Below are 22,071 nucleotides of genomic sequence, written 5' to 3'. Positions count from 1 at the left end.
TGATGCAAACGCGATGCTGTAGCGCGTTAGTAGTGCCTTGGCATCACTTCTGTAGCACGTAGCAGATGCGACTTTCGCTCGTTTACGAAACGCTCGACAGAATCGCGAGGAGCCTATGGACAAAAAAAGCCTGTCTAAGAAAACCTGACTCCCTCCCCCAGGCTAAAATGCCCCGCCTGCGTACACCCTGTATTTAACTCTTTCGGACGTGTATGTCTACCCAGTCAATTCGATCGCGTTTCAATAAACCAAACGTCATTTCAGGGCGTTTTCGCAAAAACAGGATTAGAATTAATATGGTTCATAGTCGATCTATAACTTTTTTCATCGTAAGAGAATCAATACTTTACTATAAGAGAAAACAGAATATAAGGCGCAATATACTTAAATAAAAACACACAATAAGTTATTCGATGCGCGTAAACAGACAAAATACTAGACAACATCAAGTATGAATATCAAATTGTAAATTAATTTGATTTCTAGTTAGGAACTTTAAAAAGCAATAACCAATTTTACAACCTAAAGGAATTTAATATATTTTTTACATTTACGTTGTTACTAAGTGCCTAAGGTTTCTAATCAGAGCCGTAATCGTACGTGTATCATCCTGTACGAAAATTATTTAAGCTTATTAGTACTACGAAATAATTTAAAACATGCGAATGCGATGTAGGTTAGGACTTTGGCGTGAAAATAATCAACAATAGATTCGCAATATGTAAATAATTAGCTTAAAAATAAATTTATGTATGTATGTTTCATCTACGAAGACGCGTTCCACCATTATTCCGCTAATGTTTGAGTGTAATTGGTACACGAAGTTTATCCATGAGTGCACACGCATACTACAATAATGACACTCGGATTGCTCGGATCAAACTCCCCGCACCCCGCGCTTCCCTCGACCAAAAATTGGTGGGGCGCGTCTTCGTGGATAAAACGATCTATAGTCATCGCAACTTTATATAAGTTTGGTTTATCGCGTTGTCAGTGGTCTAGTATATAAAATAAATGAAGGATTTAAAATCCTTAGTGAAGTTTAGTTCTGCTTATACAATTTGAGATTGAAATTATGTATTCTTCATGTTACCTATTGAGAGGCAAGAAATAGTTGGATAAAATGCACAATATGGTAAAAATAATAAAAATATAGTTATTGGTGAATAATCAACGAAATTTTTCCAGTGTGGTATTTACTTAAAGTGAAAATAAGTTAAACTACTTAATGACCCCTTCTAATTTTTTTTCGGGGTCCTTATTTATCATTTCATATGTTTTGACTGAAATAATTTAAGCAAAGGCTGACTTTTATGTTTGTTGTGACAACATAGTTTTAAGACAAATGGTGCAAATGAGCAGTTTATAAACATTGATGCAAATTAATTTATAAACAATCAATTGTGTTACTGTAAGCTTAAACTTCCTATTTGAATGAGTGATCTCCTAGTTTGAAAATAACCTTGATTGGAGTATAGCGGATGAACGAAATATAAAAGGGCGTGATGAACCCAAAATATATAATACTGATAACACTACATTCATTAAGTATAACCATGGCCAATGAATGTGCCAAATGTTTGACCACCTCTGGAGCAAACTTGGCAGAAACTTTTTGTTACCATTTCTTTTTCTTATGCAATCATAAGTAATATTTCATTTGTTTTCTATTGTAATATGATCTATAAGATCACTTTATCAAAAGCTGTTGAGTGTAAGGAGATATTTAAAAAATAATGTGTGTATGTGATATAGTTACTGTATCATTATATCAATGTAATTAGATAGTTATAAAGTGTATTCCTGATAATAAATTATTTTAACTAATATTCTATTTCACTTCTTCAAAACCTTCCTTCCATTCAAGCAGGCCTCCCTAAGAAACGGAGTTTCGCATCTACTCTTTGTCGTGGATTCTGACAATAATGGGAGTATGGGTTTAATTAATTAATGCTGTGAATAAATAAACTTGAATCACGACAAATATTTTTAATATGTATAAATAATTAAATATTTTTGAAATACTCAACCAAAATAAAATATTAACAATAGGTTTATAATTATGACTAGAAATTACATTGGACTAGACTAGAATATGTTTTCATATTATTTGGAATGCTTGATCACCATAGTTATAAATACTAATTGGAGCTAAAATTATCTTAAGCAACAGTTCCTTTTTATCCATACATTTAGATAAGCAATAATTATTTTAACCTACAGGTTTTAATTCAGCAAGTGCTTCTTTGACTAATTCCTCCAATTCCTGAGGTAAAACTGTCTTGCTTATATTCCTATCAGCTTGAACCTCACTGCCATCATCATAATTGTTTTTATATCCTCTCAAAGAGTCATCACCATCACTGTGTTCCTTATTTAATTCTTCATCACTGTCAGAATACTTATTTTTTATATTTTCGGAACTATCATTGCTATTTTTCTCCTTTGTTTCATTTGATTTCACAGATCCTGTATCTGGAAAGAATTCTTCAAGTAACATCTGTGATGGAAATATAGGAATGTACTTTTGACCATTACACCAACTTTCTAAGGTCTTCTCCAATTCTGTGATTCTGTTTGCCAAAATCCTGTAAATAAACAAAAGAGTGAAAACCTAATATCATACAATAATATTAGTTTATGTACATGTTTTGTTGCTGGAAACTTACTGATTTGTTTTCCTTTGGTGTTGGAGTGCAATAGATTTGTCATTTAATGCTTCAAATAGACCCAAACATAGGGACTTTAGTTCAGCAGCTGAACTTCTTTTCAAGCCTGTTTTAGAGTTGATATCCAGAAACTCACGTACTGTAAAATGAAGTTTGAATTTTTAATATTTTGGGCACAGTAGAAATATAAATGACACAAAACAGATGGAAATTTGTCTCAACATACCCTGTTTTTGTGTCATCACATCAGCAAATCCTTTTTTGAAATTCAATGAGTCATTCTTGTTTCGGTTATCCAGTAGAGTCTGCAAAAGATAACTTTATCAATACATCCTTTCATGGAAAAGCTTCACAATAATAAAGTTATATTATTTGTAACAAAAAGGTCAAACTTTTATTTAATTATACTTACTTTATATTTTGTCAATGTGCGTTTGATAATCTCTTTCTCCACTTGCAATTGTGTTATCCTCTCATGAAGATACTTATTTTCAGTGACTAAAGCATCAATATCAACAATTGGTTTTGGAGGATCCAACTCTTTATCGGCTATCTGACCTTTGACTCTGTTGGACAGGATGTAACTGATTTGCTGATTCAAACGTTGTACTTTGTTTTTATAATAGTCTCTATCAGAAACCAACTCTTCTTTCTCATCTAAAGTAGCTCGATAGTCTAATTGGAGTTGTTGGTACTGGAAAAAGTGAGTAACACATAACAATGTAACACAAACTAGTACAAGTAAAAGGAATAGAAGAAAGGAAGGAAGAAGATAATTTATCACTTATGCTTACTTTTTTCTGAATCTTTTCTAGTTCCTGCACTAATAATTCATAATCTTGATTAGAGTATGTCAGGTTTGAGGACTTTTTGGTGTCATTATTGTCTTCAAAGTAATATTCTTTCTTCTGTAACTCCTTCCTTAATGCAACTATATCCCCAGTAGCCTCTTCTAGTTTGCTACGTAAAGTCTCAACCTATCAAACCATAAAAATTAAATTTGTGATGTTGTTTTGAAATCAAAACGCATAAATAATAATTGTTGAACTATAGTGAAAGGTGAAAGTGTTAATTTTATAGGTTACTAGCAATAAATCTTACAACTATGTAGGTATCAGTGTTCATAATTTATGATAAAATAATTATGATTCATAATAATAGACAAATCTGATTATAATATTATTAGTATAAAATGTGTAGTATCATTGTATTTTCATTGATACCTCTAATTTTAACATGTTGTTATGATCCCTAGTTTTGGCCAGCATGTCACCTCCACTGATAGTGTTTGTAGGAGTGAATTTGTATTTGCTGTAATTTGAATCTTGTGAGTGTAGCACAGGCTTTTTGCACTTGAACTGTTCCACCAGAACTTTGTACCGGTCCCTCTCCATGCTGCATTTATCTAATTCACGGCTCATTATCAACAGCGCATCGATTTTACTCTGTAACTTGCTCTTCAAAACAGAGTTCTAAAAAAAAGAAAGAATTTAATACATAAAATTTTTACATGAAAGAATTACCTGTATTTGTAAACAATTACCTCCAGTACATAGTCGTCCAGCTGCTGGTCCTGAAACTTCACTTTATTGTTGTGATTTTTGGTGAACATGTTTCAGAAACGAGAATCAATATATATACCTAACATACAATCATGTGGATTTGAATTTTCACTATATATTTGACTGAATTATTTAAAAAATCAATAATGGAACTGAATAGGACTTATTAATAAGTTCAGAGTCACGAATTCTTAATGGTAAATAAATAATATTTTTTTATGAATAAAAACGGAGAGAAATGACGACGGCAGACAGCTGACTGGAGTCTGACACGTCTGACAGTGACAGTGACAATGCTGAATTGCTGACATGGCAGATTGACATGCAGAAAAACTGTCATTGGTGTATATGTTCCGAAGGTTCCAACCAAAATAGAAATAATTCATTTATCAGAGAACAAGAAATAAAAATCACCTGTTTTATTTCGCTCGTAGTCTGTTTGGAACATATAGTGGCATTATCTCACTATGTATTTCATATGGTTATTAAAAATAAATGCCATATTACAGGTAGGTATATGAGAAAAACGACTTGAATAAGTTTCGGAATATAGCGAGGAACAAACTTTATAATCTGTGGCCAGCCAAGCGGATCTGTCAATTTACTAGTGAGTTCCAATACTAATTATAGAATTGATTAAAGATTTTTATTTGATGTCGATGTTAAATTAATTGAAATAAAAAAATTGACCACTCAAAAATTAAGGAACTTACTTATCATGCTTGATTTAATTTTGAATAACAGACGTACCTGTTACCAAGTGTTAATATCGTATACGTACTAAAATAAAAATGGACAGAAAATGATACAAATTCTTGTTGATAAACAACTAACATTTTATTCCGATACATTTACCAGAAATTTTATCAAAAGTGACACAGATTAGTTATTTTTTTTGAAAATAATATCTTCATTAATACAAGTAAATAATAAACATAATTAATGCAATTTCACATTATCATTTAGGTACTTCGATTTTTTCAAGACTTTTTTAGGGTGCCGTATCTCAAAAAATGGTAAACACGAAACCTTTAGATTACTTTTTTCTGTCTGTGTCTTTTATGCTGCGTTTACACTGCGAAAAATGAATGAATTTCATTCCCACTCCTCTGTTTTTTTGACTTGACTCGGCTAATTTCCGCATAGTGTAAATCCGCCACTATTCCGAGAACACTCGACACGTCATAGAGATGTCAAGTTGAAATTAAAACCATGTTCACAGATCCACAGTTTATTGAAACTGCAATTGAAATTCAAAGAGTTTCCTATAGATCTAAAACTTGAATTTCACATTAATTTACAAGATTATACGGAACCTTCTCGATGTGCGAGTCCTACTTGCACTTGGTCGGTTTGTTATATTCAATTGTATAATCGATAGTGAAATATTTTTTTAGATAGCACTTTCAATTTATCGTTTTCGTGACAAAGACTAACGTATCGCATCACTAGCATTGTCTTTTGTCATTGTGATTTGTGAGACAGCGGCTGTTTTTTTATTTTGCAGATGTTCTTGCTTTCTCAGTTCTTAGTAATTACTGGAATTTTAGATATTATTGCCATGCACTCCAGCCAGGATCAAAAAAACCTATTCCTTACATCATAATATTTTGTAAGAATGGCAGCGTCTGGGACTGAAATTGAAGACTTCTTGAACGGGCCCCTAGTTTCGTGGGTGAGTGATCAGCCATCCGTGTATCTGTTTTTATTAGATATCTACTCATATAAACTAGAATGAAGCGTGAGACAAAATTACACAGCCGTTCCGTGTGAATGAATGCGATATTTCTTTTTGGTCGCTTCTTAGTAGCATTACGTTAGTGGACGTATTGACCACTTTGTTTCGCAATTTCTTTCCTATCATATCGCCAATCGATTCACGAAATAAGAGAATTTAGCTAAATTGATTAATTTTGAATGAACTTTGTATGATACCTTTAATACAACCTGTGATACAACTAATATCATTCATATCATGAGTACTTAAACTTCACAAATTAGTAATTGTCAACTAAATTCTTAATACTCTGTTACAATACATGTATGTTTTCTATGCTTGGTGAAATTATGTGCAATAACTATCTGGCACAAGAAAATGTGTTTTCTCAACAAGAATTTCCCATACATAACTTGCACTGTGAATGAGTCTCATTAAATTACAAGAAATGTACCTAATAAAAACACATCTCTAAAATTATGATTTACAATTAATCAATATGCAGTTATTTTCTCATGTCTATTCATACTTCAATCAAAATTTTTAACTGATAATTTTCTAATTTTTTAGGTAAAATCATGTTTACCAAATCCTGATCTTATCACTGAATATGCATCCCTCTTTAATGGAGATATACTCCAACAAGTGTATCTTCAAATTGACCCAGAGCCTTCATTTCACATCACTAAACTTGCTGGATTGGAGGAACAAGCTCTTATTCTTGGGAGGGTCAAAAACTTTGATGCAATAGTCAAAAATGTCAAGGCTCTGTATGAAGAAGAGTTGGGAATGACACTGTTGGTAGTCCCAGAATGCATTTGCCTTGGAAAATCTCCAGAGACTAGAGAAGGGCTGGAAAATATGAAGTTGCTAATTCTTTTATTGCTTGGAGCTGCTGTACAATGCCCCAACAAGGAACTGTTCATCACTCGCATCAAAGAACTAGATGTGGAGTTGCAGCACAATATAGTGGAGTGCATCAAGCAGGTTTGTATTTTTTAATATATCTTTTCTTTTTGATGTTAGCTAAAAGTACCTTGAATGAGTTGGGTAGGTAGGTGTTTGTGATATTACTTGTTTGCATTATTAGACAGGGTCACATACCTTAATGTTAATTTATAGGGATAGGGGTCACATACTTTATTGACTTAGTGTGCTTTGCTCAAATATTGGTAATCAGGTTGTGAAAACAATCAACACACTGTATTTGATTATTGCTTGGCCTTGCAATATAACACCTTGGTGATAAACTCAGATCATAGAAGGGAATAGATGTGAAACGGGGGCGTGGCGCGTGTCTCCGCGATATGCCCAGAAACGAACATCGGCCACGTAGCTAGGTTAGTCGCGATTCAGTCGTACTAAGGAAATGTTCTCCGAATTTTTTGGATAATGCGTCGTTACGTGCAATAAAACAAGTGAAACGAAGAACTACAGGAACAATGGAGTCATTTACTACATGTAAGTATTGCAAATCCATTGGTATTTTGGTTATAAATAAAAAAAACTTAACATTTTTACGAACGAATTCAGTGCCGTAACAGTTACTGCGATATCGAAATCAGTGGTGATAAAAATTCTAACACACTTGTACATTGACGATTTAGTTAGCAACCACTTTATGTCATGCTCAACTACTGCGCGATGTATTTAATTTCTTCCGATATCCACTATCGTGTGAAAATACACAGTACGGCCGCATGTGCCGGTCGTAACATAGTGCCGTGCTCGTGTTCTAATGCGGTTTCCTATTATCGATAAATAGAAGTAAATTATGATTTTCTATTTTGTAATTTTAAATAAAAAAATTATGTGTTACTTGCGATTATAAGATTTTACAAAAAAAATAATAACAGTAGAAGTAATTAGTAACTGTCAACTATGTAATTACTATAAGAGCTAGTTGAAAGCCTAATATAGGCATTATTTTTGATAAACATATGCGGTACGCAGATCGCCATAATTAATCCTTCAAGGCCCGCGAATCTAGATACAATAGATAATCAATTGTTATGACATTAATTGATGCCGTCTGGGACTCAAGCGGTTAAAAAGTAAATGCGTGATAGTAGTTAATAATAACGTATAATAATAAAAAGGTTTTCATACATAAGCATTTTGTGAAACCAGTTTTGAGCCTTGCCCCTAGCGATTTAAAGTATCGATATCTTGTCGACTTCATTTTATCTTTGTTCTCTCACTAGTTTTCAAAGTGTGCGTCACGTCACGCGGCCATTGATTGGCCATAAGGCACGCCTTCTGGCCAATCACAGCACTTTTAAGCCGGTTGCACATGTTGTCGTAGACTCTCAGTCGCTTTGTTTTTACACAGTTGAATGTGTGTGTGGGAGCTGTGGTGGGGGAAATGTGGGGACACTGGTTCTCGTTGTAGTTACGCGCGACTTCATATCTATTCTCTTTCTATGATCTGAGGTGATAAATAAGTGTCGTAAGATTTGTCAGCACTGCCAAAAAATCATTATACTGAACAGGCTTGAATCTGAACCCAAGGTTTATTTCAATTTTCGAGTGTCTGTTGGCTTAAAAAAATTATACACAGTGATTTTTACAACATCTTGAAATTAGAAAACAATGTAAGATACCCTTTCTTGACTATGGTGTGTATAGTAAAAATTTTTTAGGTCATAGGCTCATGGTTCCATCATTATAATGGTGCCGTAGTGTATGGGACCTATAAATGTATCTTGTTTCTGTTTTAATATGAGCGAGAAGTCACACGGTGCGGTGCGGCGCGGTGGTACGTCTCGCTCAATCGAAGTACGGTGTTCCTGCGGTGCGGCGCCGGAACGAACCATCTGGTGTATGATTGATTTTTATATGCAGGACGCAGCGACATCGCTCCGGCGTCGCGCCGCGTCTGCACCGCACCGTGTTGCGGTGTGCCTGCGGTGCGGCACCGGAACGCACCGTTTGGCATATCATTAATTTTTATATGCAGGACGCCGCGCAGCGATATAGCTCCGGCGCCGCACCGCGACCGCACCACACCATGTGGCTTCTTCCTAAGTGTTTTTAGAATAAATCAGTGAAAATTTTAATCCAAAAACACTAGAAACTACACAAATTGTACCTATCAACTAACAAATGTTAATCATCATCCAGGTGACTGACATGCAAACAGTGGTTTTAACGCCAGACGCGATAGATCTTTTCCAATCTCCGACTATGTTCAACCATATGCGGCGGCTTGCCAAAGAACGCGATCATTATCTCCAGAACTGGACTTCGCTAGCCCTTCAAGAAGACCTGTGCGAGAATGACAACGAAAATAAAAATGGAAAAAATAGGTCGACTCAAAATGTCAACCAGAACATCAGCGAAAGTCAACATCTTGCTGTTGAACTGGCCGACTGGAAAGCGCGTTTGCGAAAACAGAGACAAGAGTTGTAAGTTGCCTTCTGTTGTTTCAATGTTGATAATAGCCAAAATTTTATTTTATTCTTATCGGATTTGTAATGTTTAACATAATGATGACACATAATCTGGAATTGGGAATTTACAGAGAAGAAAAATCTGAACAACTATCCGAATGTCGTGAAGAATTAGAACATACCAAACTAGTACTTGGCAAGTTACGTTCTGACAGCCAGGAATGGTTTAACGAAGCAAGAAAGGCGGCAGCCTATAGAGATGAGGTCGACGCATTACGGGAGAAGGCGGAAAGATGTGACAGGTTCGTAGCATAATTGTATTTTCTTACACACTCATTATTCTCTTATTCTCACATACCTGTATATCGTAATTACAGGTTAGAACAAGAAATTCAAAGGTACAGAGACCGATTGGCCGATGCAGAGTACTACAAGACTCGCGTTTCGGAGCTCCGAGAAGATAACAAGGCTCTCATGGAGACACGAGATGCGTTAGAGGAGCAGCTACAAAGAGCCCGGAAACGAGCTGAGCAGTGCCTGACTTTAGAGGCTGCCATGATCAAGTTAAAAAGAGAAGCCAACGACATTGCTTTGGTAAGTTTAAGCTATTTGTCCTAGGGTTTTCTGTAGATTTTAATTGACTCCCAAATACTTAAAATTGATTTAATGTTTCAAGGAAAGAGATGCTGACCAACAGAAGATTCAAGAACTCATAGAAGAAAACAACCACTTGCAATACATAACGAAATCAGTCCTAAGCGAAAGCAACAACAGTAACTTAGACACGGACAATGAGTGCGAAAGCACATTAGAATCAGGCGAGAACAGTTTGTCCGAACAGTTGACGAGTAACGCTCAAGCAAGGGCGTTAAAATTGGAGTTAGAAAACAAGAGACTGCTCTCTACCATTGACAGCCTTCGAGAACAATCATTACTTGAAAGTGGAGAAAAATTACTGGAACTGGAGAAAGAGAAGAAAAAGCTAACATTGAAGTGTGAACAACTACAAGAAAACTGTAACCGAGTTATGCAACAGAACTCAGAATTAGAAGAAGTGTTTAAAAACGCATTAGAAGAAAACAGAAAACTTCAAGATTCTTTGGATAGTCAGAAAGCATTTATCGATCGTCAATCCATCGACAGAGATTCAGAGAAAAACAAATTACAAGATTTTGAAAAGCACTTGGAATCTCTTACCAAAGACAAACAAAGAATCCAAATGTTATGTGATTCAATTCAAAGGAGAGCTGACGATTTAGAGAAAACTTTAGATTCGAGAACTAAAGAATTAAACATTCTCAAACCAGAAGCCGATAAAGTAACTGGACTAATTATACAAACTGAAGAGCTTAAAACTAAATTGTCCTATAGTGAAAAAGAAACACATAACCTTCAAAGGGAAGTTAATAAGTTAAAAGAAGCTGTTGAAGAAAAAGATGTATCAATTGATAAATTAACAACTGAAATAGAGTTAAAGAAAAAGGAACTAGAAAGGTTGGTTAAGGAACTCGAAATTAATCAAAACACAATTAGTCGATTACAAGACTTGGAACAGAAAACGCAAGAACTCAAGTCTCAAAAGAAAATGGATTCAGAAACAATTCAAACTTTACAAAAGGATTTGATTAAGGAGAAAGTCAATTTCGACAAGCTAAGAAATTGCTTAGAGAAGCTTGGTATTCATAGTTCAGAAATAATGTCCAAAGATGTTAATGTGGAAGATTTGCTTGAAAAAATTATCACAAATACTGATCATGAAAATTTAATATCAGAAATAGCAGCGAAAGCAAACTTGATGGCCTTAGTGCCGTGCAGTTGTAAACAGGCAGACGTAGAAGTTAATGACATCGATGAAAATATAGTCAATCCACAAATAGAACAATTAACTGCTGACGTGAGTGCACTTCAGGCGTCATTGGAGAGTTGTCAGTCCGAAAACGCCAAATTGCAAGTGAATGTCGCCACTCTCAACTCACAAAACGGTTCCTTGATATCACAACAAATGACTTTACAGCTGGCCAACAGCCAATTAGCAGCTGAAAAGGAAGAAATCATTAAACAGCTAGAAGTTTTAAAAGATAAACAAGATAATCTGTTGCGAGATCAAGTGGCTTTACAGACACTCCATGAACAACTCAATACTGAGTATGAATTGTTGTTAAGTGAAAGAGAACCAGTTAAAATAACTGTAAGGGATTTGAAGTTAGAAAATCGAGAATTGAAAGAAAAGCTAGAAAGTCATGAAAAAAAGATATCAGAATTTGAATTAGAACGCGAGAATCTTAAAATTGAATCAAGAAATCTAACCAATTTAAGAGCTGAACATTCAAAACTAAAAGACGACTTCAGAAATCTATTTACCGCTAGTGATCGACTCAAAAACGAATATCGTAACATGCAAGAAGAATATAGAAATCTCAGAAGTGAAGTAACACAATTAAAATTGAGAAACACTGAGATGTCTGGTGAAATTAATACAAAACTAGAAATAATAACTAGTATGGAATTAGAAATAAATAAGACAAACCAGCACTGTGAGATGCTTGTTCATATGAACAAAAGTTTGGATGCTGACAGGCGCTCATTGATGGACCACGTCTCCCAACTGCTTACTCAGTATCATGAATTACTGGCACATTCTTTGAAAGATAAGCAGCATTATCACGAAGAAGAGAAAATGTTTGCTGATAAAGTAAACGCATTATGTCGCCAAAAGGAAAAGCTTGAGGAGAAAATCATGGAACATTATAAAAAACTTGACAACTGCACCACAAAGAGGCGTGGCTTTGGGGCTTCGTTTGTCAAAAAAGTAAGAAAAGCGGGAACCGATTTAATAAATAAAACGGCGAGGAATAATAAAAGAATAGAAGACGCAGGTCGTTCGAAATCACAGTTGACTCTAGCCGGTTCTGAATCAGGAGAATCGGACCCAGGGCAAGACGTCGAAAAGATATCCAAAATTTCGGATCAGGACCCAGGTTCGTCAGTTCCTAGCATGGAATCGCCGCGCCACAGTTCCGATTCCAGTTTTAGCAGAAGGTTTGACGACAAACTGCTAAAGAAATCTGACAACACAGATATGACTGGGTCTATCCCTAGTTTAGAATCGGCCAGATTGACTGGCGAAGGAAACTTTGTGAGAAGGCTCTCGACTACATCTATGCACAGCGGCGGCGGGGACGACGCTCTGATTCGGGCTTCTTTGAGAAGGAGAGCGCATAAAGCGGTTCCGTCCTCTCACAGAAACAGTTACCAGGGCTTAGAAAACGACTCAGGGTTGCCACCTGCAGGTAATTTTTCTGACTTACAGTAAAATTACGTAAGTGTCAGAATCTTAGTAAACATGAATTTAAAAAAAAATTCGTTTTCAGCATCGACACCTTCGCCTGTGTTCGGAACTGCCGGCAGCCGCCGCACGGTGTACGTGGCCGACGACAATCCAGACATCACGCTTAACTCCAAACCTCAGAGCACCCCTATAAAAGAAAACCCAACTTATTTAGTGTATAACAGAATTTCGACGGTTATTGGTGACGGTGCTTGTCAGAGCATGCCCGACCGGTCGACGAGTGATCTGCATCGATCGACTTCTGAAGTGCAACGCTCGACGATAGACGATGGTTTACAAGAAAGAGAGGAGCTCAGACATGACAGAAGGAACACCAGCCGCAGTGAAAAAGCTGACACCTCGAAGGAGTCGGCGATATGGTATGAATACGGTTGCGTATGATATTAAGGCCGGGTAACAGAGAAAATGGCGAAAATGAGGTTTTCATTTTTCATTTTTGAGGTACTAAACAGTAAAATAAAAGGCTAAGATTTTTTTTGGGCATAGTTGAGGATATTTTCTAGGGCTATTAACGGATGGAAACACGATTTGATGAAGTTGACTCGATAGAATAAATTCCCAAAGTTACCTCTATTCGTTTTCTATTTATGGTTTTATTTTTAAAATAAGCGATTTGAGATTCTGAATCTTTTACTAAACTAAAGTTCAGAAATAACTTGAGGGCTTTTAACGGATGAAATTTTTATATTGCGTCTTATTTAGTTACTATGTTAAAAAATGTGGAAAAAATCGCCCATGACGGCTTGGACAATCTCAATCAGTCGCGCGGTGGCGCTTACGGAGGTCGGACGCGTGTCAGTTTTATGCACGTGACAGTTCGCAATTTGTCAATATTTTTGACAATGATGACTTTGATGAGTCACAGTATAATAATATCAGTGTTACTGGAGAAAGCTAAAATTTTTGATAATTAAGAATTATGAATTTTGTCTACCTATTGAAATTTAAATCGTTGGCATCCTTTTAAACTAAGACTCTACTCATGATACATAGTACATTCCTCAAATATGAGACAAAAGCAATGAGTTAAAATTACATTTTAATAGTACCTACCTACATACAAACGACTTACACTCTTTAGAAGAGCACACTTACACAAATAAATAATAAAAAATTAGGTCAGTGGGTCAAATATAGGGGCAGCTGCACGTCACTGAAAGACGCATCTGGGCTGGAGAACATCCTTCATCCTTGCTTACAGATGCAGATGTCAATAGAGTTATAACTGGACAAATTTTACATGAAATGTTTAACAGAAATCAGTTTTTGCGTGAAAGAGTAACAAACATCCAGACATCATGACATCCAGATATCCAAACTTTCGCCTTTAGAATATTTGTAGGATATTTCACAATCCAAACTAATATTTACTATTTAGCATTTACTTACAGTAAATATTAGTTTGGATTGTGAAATATTTAAAATAAAAAAAAGAAAACAAAATAGGGTTTCAAATTACCTATCTATATCTAATATTATAAAGAGGTAAAGTTTGTGTGGTAAAAATTAAAAACTATTATAAAGCTAAATTTTGCTCTCATGGAGCCTTTACCTAATCTGACAAATTAAGACTTAGAGAAGAAACTAATAATAAAACTATTTAACTGTCCTGCAATGAAAAGCTTGATCGGGTACAACACCTCAAGTTATTTCAGAACTTGATTTCATTTAAAGACTCCGAATATCAAATCGCTTAGATACCTATCTAAAGTCAAACGATTCTGAAATATCAAGTGGCATAAAGTTGGGACTAATGAATAACCCATTAAGATAGTAGCGCCCTCCTGTCAATGACATACCTGGAACGATAGAGTATTGAACAACTAATAAAAATGCTTTGTCCTAAATGACTGACGGATATCGTAGAGACCTGAAAGTTGGAAGTGTGTTCTTTGTATGACGTAGGCATCTCATAAGAAAAGATTTTCCGAAATGGGGTCACAAAATGAAGGGGGTGAAAAAAGGAGGCAAAGTTTGTATGGGACAAAGTGATTCCTTGGTTCGATCTACTTGAAATTTAGCTTAATATAATTCATTAATATAATTCATGAAAGACGTGTGGAACGGGTAGAAAGTAATTTTGGCAGTCATTTTCTTCGAAGTTGATATCAATACTACTTAGTGCCTTTGATTTAATTACTTTTTATTTTTATAAGTGTTTGAAAACTCCATGTCAGATTGTGTTCAATGTCAAGTGAAATCTCAAATTGAAATGTCTCAATCTCAATGAAGAGACTCTGTATTTATTCCTAGAATTCCCCTAACACCGTCAAATTACCCTTTCGAATTCAATGTTCAATGTCAAGTGAAATCTCAAATTGAAATGTCTCAATCTCAATGAGGAGACTCTGTATTTATTCCTAGAATTCCCCTAACACCGTCAAATTACCCTTTCGAATTCAAAACAGAGCAGTTTCCCATCAGTCTGCTTCGTAATGACTATAAACAAAGCTCAAAGTCAAACTCTAGGGACCTCTGCTTAACCCTTTCACGCATATGGGACACATTTGTCCCCACATAGTTTTCACCATTTACAGTAATACTGGTTAAGTTAAACCATTTGCAGTTTAATATTCTTAAATTTTATTATTACTATTTATGATTATGCGCTAGAAATAATAAAAAATTCGATTACATGTGTAAAAAAATACTGGCACAACATGTGAAAAAAAAATTCGTTAGACGTCAAAATTGAAAATTATAATTTTATTACTTATCGACTTTCTGCCACTGTGTTTCTTTCAATTTTACATTCAATGGTAAGTATAATTATCGTTTCATTGTATATTTTCGTTTATTTTCGTACGAGTTAGGAATATTATGTAAAAATCTAATTGGGACACGGGTGTCCCTATATGCGTCAAGGGAAACTTGGTTCTTCCTAAGGATATTGTTTGCGTCGTTATAATTTGTATGTTTATATCGATGTTTTATTATAATAGTCATATATTTTTTGTAAATCATATGTCTTCAAATCGACATAAAAAAATTCGCTCAGAAAAGACGAAATTTTGGAAGTCATGAAGTCATGATGACTGATNCCATTTTGAACCGTGTTTACTTCTGCAGTTATATTTTATATTTATTCGATTCTAGAATATATTCCCAAAAAGTCTGAAAGGTGTTTTAATTTGTATCACTTGGATATGATTTGTATTAGAAAGTGTTGTGAGTGTGACGCTTGAAGGGAAGGAAGTCAACCTAACCTAACCAACTGCGTATTTCTATACTGTGTAGCTGGAAATTGTGGCGGGAGCTCTTTGGCGCGCTGTCTTCGGCGAAGAATTGCGCGCGCAGATTTTGACAGCGCGAAATACCTACTTTAGAAGAAATACCAAGCCTTAAAAGGTTTTAGGAGCTCATCCGATAAAGTTTCATTATGTTAATTAACCATAATTTGTTAACTTGTAAAAATATGAAAATAGGTAATACTTATTACTTGGTAAACCATGCACTGGCATCGTCTCCACAGTCGTATACCAGCACTTCAATTCCCCAAACGGTTGCAGTTTTGGATTTCTGATTTGCGATCACCTAAAAGCACATTTTATTCAAGTTAACACTTGTCATTCATTAGTTTTATTTAATAATAAATGACATTTGTACCTCTGCTAAATCCACATCTATGGAATCAGCTCCATCGCGGCTTAGGGTAAGTACGGAATTATTGATTGTAGGTTTCACTAAATAAAGTTCAGGAAAGGCTCTCGCCGTAATAAAGTTGTTTGCGTCATCTATCACCATTAAAACCCTGTAAATAAAAGATTTTATTTTTACATGGAATGATAAACAGAGGACAGATGTAAAGAATAACTACTGCAACACTATAACTGCCGAGGTTAAGGCGTTATCATAGAAGGTAAATAAAACACGACTGTTTAAAGTGACTTGTTATTGAGTTAGCGATTGTCGAAACCTCTGGAGAATTATTTCTTTTCTTTTCAGTCTTTTAAGTCATGGCAGGTACCTAAGTATTACATGTTTTATTTATTCGATTCAGCGGTTTGTCCTATAACTTGACTTGATCCCACCCACGTAGGGCCCACATCTCTATTTTCTGAAGTTTGCGGAAAAACATAAAAAGGGTGCTAGTTTTGTGTGTATACGACACGTGATACTGTGATCCTAGATACTCGCCTGTCCCTCAGCCATCCGGTCTTCAGCCCTAAAATTGTGCACTCGACTTGGTCAATTTTCACCGGTTGACAGGACTTGACGGGGTACACGTAGATGTCCTTCAGTGTGCCGACCTGGGTCCACTGTTCTGGGATCCTAGATTGCGATTGATGCTGATACAGTCGGTAGGCGCAGTACGCGCCGCCTAGCACTCCTACAGCAGTCGCGGCGGCTGCTGCATAGGGAGCTAAAACAATGAATGAAAACGATTCAGGGTGTACTATGTCGAGTTAGCTACCCGGCTACCCTTGGGTCATTATAGCATTGTAGAACAGCTAATTATGATAAACAAAATAAGGTCAAAATGCCGTTTAGCCCCCTAGCACTGCCAGGCAAGGGGGTCGTGCCATATACACGCATGAACCCTGGTCGGTTCAAGGTTGAAATTTGAATTTTAAATATTTGATTTTAGGTATTCCTTTAATATTTCCTAACAATTTAATTTACTAGTTTATGGTCATGGGCAAAAAATCAATAAGTTTGTAATCAATAGTAGATCAGCCAAAAACGAGCAGGTACCTACTTAAGTAAATGCAAACTTAATTTATTTTGTTTGATGCTTATTGAGTTGACACTCCAAGCACACACCGAGTCTTTGAGATAATAAATACGAATGTAAACACAATTGATTCAAGGTTATGTGTGTCGCAGGTCTGAAAGTAATATAGTTAGTATTTGTGACCAATTATCCGTGTAATATTGTATTAAAAACTTACCGACGTTTGGCATAGTAATAGATTTGAGAAGAATAGGAAAATAAAACCGAATCGGATCACTCGCCCAAACGACAACTAATCGCCTCGCGCATTGATGCCGGAATGTTCAGTCCCAACTCCCACTCCTCAGACTATCATTGCTATCATTGCCTATACTTACACATACGATCCTATATGTAACCGGCGAGTAGGTATTATTGATAAAATTAGCATGGACGACACCTATCACACCTACCTACCTATATCAACGTCGGTCTTCGTGTTGTTAAGTGCGTATTATCCAAGTGTGGTTAAAGACACTTTATTTCTCATAATGAATACCTACTGAGAAACTTACATTTTATAAGTACATAAATACATTTTTATGAGCGACATGCTAATGAGCTTCGCTAAAAAATGTTTAAATTATTCTATACATTTTTTCATATTTTATCAGTTTCTCTGCAATAAGAATAGTAGACCTGTTCAAAAGAGAAAAAAGGTCATGTAGTTCATCCCCGTAGGACCAACCCTCTGCCCTCGAATTTTCGCAAATCTATGCTGCCATCGTCTAGCTAGATGATGTCGAACCAAGGCGTAAAGGTCATGTAGCCCACCCTCGTAGGACCAACCCCCTTCTAGACCCACCTTACATTACTTAAAGTAGGAACAATTATTAACAACTTGAATAATGTTTCAATGTTTATTTAGTACATAATTGTATCAAAAATAAATCATTTAAAGTATGTATCTTTAAAATATTTTTTCTTTAACTTAAGAACAGTGTTATTTCCTAAGCAACATAAATGGGATCATTGATGGAGACCACCCCTCCTGGAGCCGATCGTAGCGCCATTTGCAGTCCCATTCGAGGAGAGGACCCTGCTGTCTTGCGGACCAATGGGTCTTCAATCTGCCTGTAACTGCAATAAGAAAAATTTATTGTTTAGCAAGTTATTAGTACAGATGTAATTAGAAACTTTTACGTCTTATTTTTTTATGATTTTTTTACCTCTTCAATGTTTCTAAAGGTTCGGTCTTCGAGTTACGAACGCCCGTTTCTGGGTCAACTGTAGTCAGTATGCATCTGAAAGCAGTTTTTCAGTATAAAAAATTGATCCTTCGAGCCGGATCAAATTAAAAACCTACTGAAAAACAAACTTGTTTGAATACCTAGTGCACGGTTTGATTATTTCGAATACATTTTCTCCGATTTTAACAAACTTCCAGTTGTCTTCCTCGTAGGCCTTGGCTGTACCAGACAGTACAAAATTAGGCCTAAAGTTTCTATGTGTGACCTGACATTCGGACAAGCGAGTGTTCAGTTCGTCTACTGAAGCTTCGTTGATCAGGTTGAATGGAACTTCATCTGGTAACGCGCCCTAGGACAAATAGAAAAAAAACAGAGAATATTAGAGTCGAATCAAGTTACATTACTGCTTACATTTTACCTTCTAACTACTTACCGTATCATTTTTCGTGAACTTGTAGATTTTGTTGGTAGTGCTTCTCAGGCTGCGACTGTTTTGAGAGGCGTAATACACCAAACGGTAATTGGTTGTAGTTCTATCGATTAGTCTGAAAAAATACACGAAATTTAGTTCCTTTCAACCAGTTTTTTTTTAAAACTTCTGTGTGCTGAAAAACTATCTTACCTAGAAAGCCATTCACTGGCTTCCCAGCCGCAGTCGCGGACTGGTACTTCTACGCCCCACACAAACGCAGACTTTGGTTCTTTCAAAGCATTTACCTATAAATAAGTAAAAAAGGTAAAAATAACATCGTTAGCTACAATTTTTACATAGGTAGCATTCTACGATATATTAATGTAATCTTACTTACTTCAGCTAAGTTAACGTGCAAAGGTTCCATGTCAACATGGGTCAACGTTAGCACGGAATTTCTTACGTTGGTCTTTATTAAAAGCAGCTCAGGACAAGCTCTAGCTGTAAGGAAATTATTCTTCTCATCCACTATCATCAATATTCTGTAAAGAAAAGACAAGTATATCTTAATTAGGTACACAATTATTTACGTAAGTGCTAAGTAGGTACTCAATAACTTAAATGAACTGAATTTGAATTACTGAAAACTGAAAACACTTGTGTTTTGGTGGTAGGTACCTATGTGTGTAAAACAAACTGTGAAATCGTCTATTGATACTGCTCATTAATTAAAGATAACAAAACGACCTAAAAAAACATGCCTTCGCAATGTCCTATAGTAAAGTCCACTAAGTAATCAGTTAACATCGTCGAAAATTCATTTTTATCTGTTCCCTTCTTACCTATCTCTTAGCCAACCATCCCTCAATCCTAAAATGGTGCATTCTGCAGTGTTCAATATTACGGGTGCACACGATTTGACGGGATACGCGTACATGTTCTTCAGGGTACCAACTTGAGTCCACTCTTGTGGAAGCTTGGGTTTGCGGATTTCTTGGTACGCGCGGAAAGCGCAGTATGCACCACCTACCACGCCTGCTACTGCTACGGCTGCTGTTACATACTGCGCTAAAAAAATCATAATAATAATTAAATAAATAAGTAATTTATTGCCTTCGAACCATTTAAATACATTAAGTGTAGTTTACCTACGGGTTTTTTTAACATTCTAGCTAACATACGCCCTATATTGTGCCATTTTGCTTTCTCGTTTATTATCTTGATACCAAAATAAATAAAAGTTATCTCTCTTTTTTAAACTTAGGGCATAGTTTTTAAAAACTAAAATAGGTAAGTAGGTACTCAGTGAGTTCATGCAGGACTTCAGACATTATTAACTAGGTCTAGTGAAAACCCTGTGGATATATTTCCTACCTCTACCTCAATTTAGCACTAGTAATTGTTTATTTAATTAAAATTAATTAGTACTTTTAAAATATTCAGTTTAATACCTACTTCAGGACTTAACAGAAATCAGAAGGCATACCTACTTACTTACTTACACTTTTAGTATTATGTAGACCCTGATATTAGGATAGTGACCGAGAGAGTTATTTACCATACCACTTACTTAATACATTTTTATAGTTTTTTGTGGGTAGTTAATAATAATTTATGATTTAATAATATTTCTTACCCTGGTTTGTCATTTTTACTAAGTAGGTACTTAGAAGTTATTTAGAACACTTTTTATCAAAATGTGCTAATGGATCTCATAAATACAAACGAGACGGGTTCGCTACGCAGAACCGCAATCTAACTAAGCGCCAGATGGAAGAAAAGCGTGTCGCGCGGTTGTCGAGGCGAATCGTTGCGTCGAATGATTACGTAACCTATGTTTACGATCCCAAATTAATATGTAATGAAATAATCCATGATGGTTTGCGTAAATAAGAGCCTGTATCATTTTTATTTAACTAAACGTGTTTATTTGAATTTTAATTCATACCGTTATTTGTATCTATCCGAACCGATACATACCTCTCTATAATCTGTAAATCTACCGTTGTCGTCATGACAGATGTCAACAACGTCATTAAGTTATGTCAACGTGTCGTGGTTTTAGGGATTTTTGTAAATGGTTTAGTAGCGATAAAATGTGCTAGTAATATATAAATTTGTTTAATTATTCATCTAAGACTTATGCCACTTAACAAATTATATTCATAAAAGTATAAATATGGTCCTGTTGGGAAACGATGAGGTATTAAGAAATGATATTTTTGCATGCTGAACTTACTACAGATTTTTGCATGTAAAACTTATATTTTCTAATAATTATGTTATTTCAGTTTTTAGCAGAGCTCACAAAACTATTCCAGAAAGCTCGTGGTGAAGGTTCAGTAACTATGACAATGAAAAGATGTAAGTAATAACATCTTTTAGGTACCTACTCTTTTTCATCATTATAGATTGCTTAATCGATCAATCGATCAATGTGGAAAGCATTAGGGGAGGCCTATGTTCAGCAGTGGACGTCCTATGGCTGACATGATGATGATGATGATGATAGATTGCTTATTCATAATGTAAAATGTTTCAGATGATGGGCGAACGAAACCACAGCCGCGAGATGGGACGCCAGCTGTAAAAAATCCTAGTTACAAATGTTTGATAAGAGCACAATTTAGAAACAATAAAATCTCAACAGTTATTGAACAAAGGGATGTGGAGAAATTCAGCACAGCATATTCAAATCTTCTCAAAATGAGTGTAAATGGATTAAAACGTTTGAAGAAGCCCAAGAAAAAGGCTATGGCTACTCAGTAAAACGGAAAATCGTCAAGGCAATGTGTCAAGACTGTAATATGTGACCTAGTGTTCGAACATAATTGATATATCAGTGTACCACCGTGATATCCTGGCGCGTAGGACGAAGTCCATTGAACTGTGCTCTTCTCTCAAAGTGAGATGTTGAAGAGTTGGGAGTCGACCTTACAGTTGCTAGTGATTTAAATACAGTTTAGTCATTGACCATCTGTCCAATGCAACTAATTTTATATACATGCTTAAGTTAAAGTTTTCAAATAAACGTGAATTTACTATAAAATGTATGCTTTTGTAATG

General features: G+C 35.5%; 5 protein-coding genes across 5 annotated transcripts; 2 read left to right on the top strand and 3 right to left on the bottom strand.

Moving 5' to 3' along the window:
- Positions 1–1,966: 1,966 nt before the first annotated feature.
- On the bottom strand, positions 1,967–4,281 carry LOC114352687 (coiled-coil domain-containing protein 149). The gene is made up of 7 exons (XM_028304359.1): positions 4,213–4,281; positions 3,893–4,141; positions 3,464–3,646; positions 3,082–3,363; positions 2,896–2,974; positions 2,670–2,808; positions 1,967–2,588 (listed from the first exon to the last, which is right to left on the bottom strand). Exons 1-7 carry the CDS (start codon positions 4,279–4,281, stop codon positions 2,213–2,215), a joined length of 1,377 nt encoding a protein of 458 aa, XP_028160160.1. The 3' UTR covers positions 1,967–2,212.
- Positions 4,282–5,681: 1,400 nt separating this feature from the next.
- Positions 5,682–13,070, top strand: Girdin (protein girdin). Its single transcript, XM_028304355.1, has 7 exons — positions 5,682–5,906; positions 6,519–6,935; positions 9,072–9,355; positions 9,472–9,642; positions 9,718–9,934; positions 10,017–12,630; positions 12,712–13,070. The coding sequence occupies exons 1-7, from the start codon at positions 5,850–5,852 to the stop codon at positions 13,068–13,070; spliced, it is 4,119 nt and encodes a 1,372-aa protein (XP_028160156.1). The 5' UTR covers positions 5,682–5,849.
- A 3,028-nt stretch (positions 13,071–16,098) lies between these two features.
- Positions 16,099–17,714, bottom strand: LOC114352682 (mitochondrial amidoxime reducing component 2-like). Its single transcript, XM_028304356.1, has 4 exons — positions 17,582–17,714; positions 16,827–17,052; positions 16,296–16,440; positions 16,099–16,223 (listed from the first exon to the last, which is right to left on the bottom strand). The coding sequence occupies exons 1-4, from the start codon at positions 17,592–17,594 to the stop codon at positions 16,125–16,127; spliced, it is 483 nt and encodes a 160-aa protein (XP_028160157.1). The 5' UTR covers positions 17,595–17,714; the 3' UTR covers positions 16,099–16,124.
- Positions 17,715–18,292: 578 nt separating this feature from the next.
- On the bottom strand, positions 18,293–20,790 carry LOC114352666 (mitochondrial amidoxime reducing component 2-like). Its single transcript, XM_028304338.1, has 8 exons — positions 20,642–20,790; positions 19,848–20,073; positions 19,403–19,547; positions 19,216–19,310; positions 19,027–19,138; positions 18,734–18,942; positions 18,573–18,647; positions 18,293–18,483 (listed from the first exon to the last, which is right to left on the bottom strand). Exons 1-8 carry the CDS (start codon positions 20,652–20,654, stop codon positions 18,354–18,356), a joined length of 1,005 nt encoding a protein of 334 aa, XP_028160139.1. The 5' UTR covers positions 20,655–20,790; the 3' UTR covers positions 18,293–18,353.
- Positions 20,791–21,028: 238 nt separating this feature from the next.
- Positions 21,029–22,054, top strand: Srp14 (signal recognition particle 14). The gene is made up of 3 exons (XM_028304340.1): positions 21,029–21,208; positions 21,297–21,369; positions 21,548–22,054. The coding sequence occupies exons 1-3, from the start codon at positions 21,185–21,187 to the stop codon at positions 21,772–21,774; spliced, it is 324 nt and encodes a 107-aa protein (XP_028160141.1). The 5' UTR covers positions 21,029–21,184; the 3' UTR covers positions 21,775–22,054.
- Positions 22,055–22,071: the final 17 nt, after the last annotated feature.

The sequence above is a fragment of the Ostrinia furnacalis genome, unplaced genomic scaffold, assembly GCF_004193835.3.
Source record: "Ostrinia furnacalis isolate ACB-3 unplaced genomic scaffold, ASM419383v2 OfSCF1416, whole genome shotgun sequence".
In the NCBI taxonomy this organism is placed as follows: domain Eukaryota; kingdom Metazoa; phylum Arthropoda; class Insecta; order Lepidoptera; family Crambidae; genus Ostrinia; species Ostrinia furnacalis.
Note: the sequence above shows the minus strand (reverse complement) of the source record. Positions and strands in the feature narration are given on the sequence as shown.

Coding starts and splice junctions, on each gene's coding strand:
- LOC114352682 (XM_028304356.1), bottom strand. Junction 16,441..16,826: donor ACCGGATGGCTGAGGGACAG/GCGAGTATCTAG, acceptor TTTTATTTACAG/GGTTTTAATGGTGATAGATG. Junction 16,224..16,295: donor TAGATGTGGATTTAGCAGAG/GTACAAATGTCA, acceptor ATGTGCTTTTAG/GTGATCGCAAATCAGAAATC.
- Srp14 (XM_028304340.1), top strand. CDS start 21,185: ATGGTCCTGTTGGGAAACGATGAG. Junction 21,209..21,296: donor TCCTGTTGGGAAACGATGAG/GTATTAAGAAAT, acceptor ATGTTATTTCAG/TTTTTAGCAGAGCTCACAAA. Junction 21,370..21,547: donor AACTATGACAATGAAAAGAT/GTAAGTAATAAC, acceptor AAAATGTTTCAG/ATGATGGGCGAACGAAACCA.
- LOC114352687 (XM_028304359.1), bottom strand. CDS start 4,281: ATGTTCACCAAAAATCACAACAATAAAGTGAAGTTTCAGGACCAGCAG. Junction 4,142..4,212: donor TGGACGACTATGTACTGGAG/GTAATTGTTTAC, acceptor TCTTTTTTTTAG/AACTCTGTTTTGAAGAGCAA. Junction 2,589..2,669: donor CACCAAAGGAAAACAAATCA/GTAAGTTTCCAG, acceptor GTTTATTTACAG/GATTTTGGCAAACAGAATCA.
- Girdin (XM_028304355.1), top strand. CDS start 5,850: ATGGCAGCGTCTGGGACTGAAATTGAAGACTTCTTGAACGGGCCCCTA. Junction 9,643..9,717: donor AAGGCGGAAAGATGTGACAG/GTTCGTAGCATA, acceptor TCGTAATTACAG/GTTAGAACAAGAAATTCAAA. Junction 12,631..12,711: donor CTCAGGGTTGCCACCTGCAG/GTAATTTTTCTG, acceptor ATTCGTTTTCAG/CATCGACACCTTCGCCTGTG.
- LOC114352666 (XM_028304338.1), bottom strand. Junction 18,648..18,733: donor ATAATCAAACCGTGCACTAG/GTATTCAAACAA, acceptor AACTGCTTTCAG/ATGCATACTGACTACAGTTG. Junction 18,484..18,572: donor CCTTTAGAAACATTGAAGAG/GTAAAAAAATCA, acceptor TTCTTATTGCAG/TTACAGGCAGATTGAAGACC.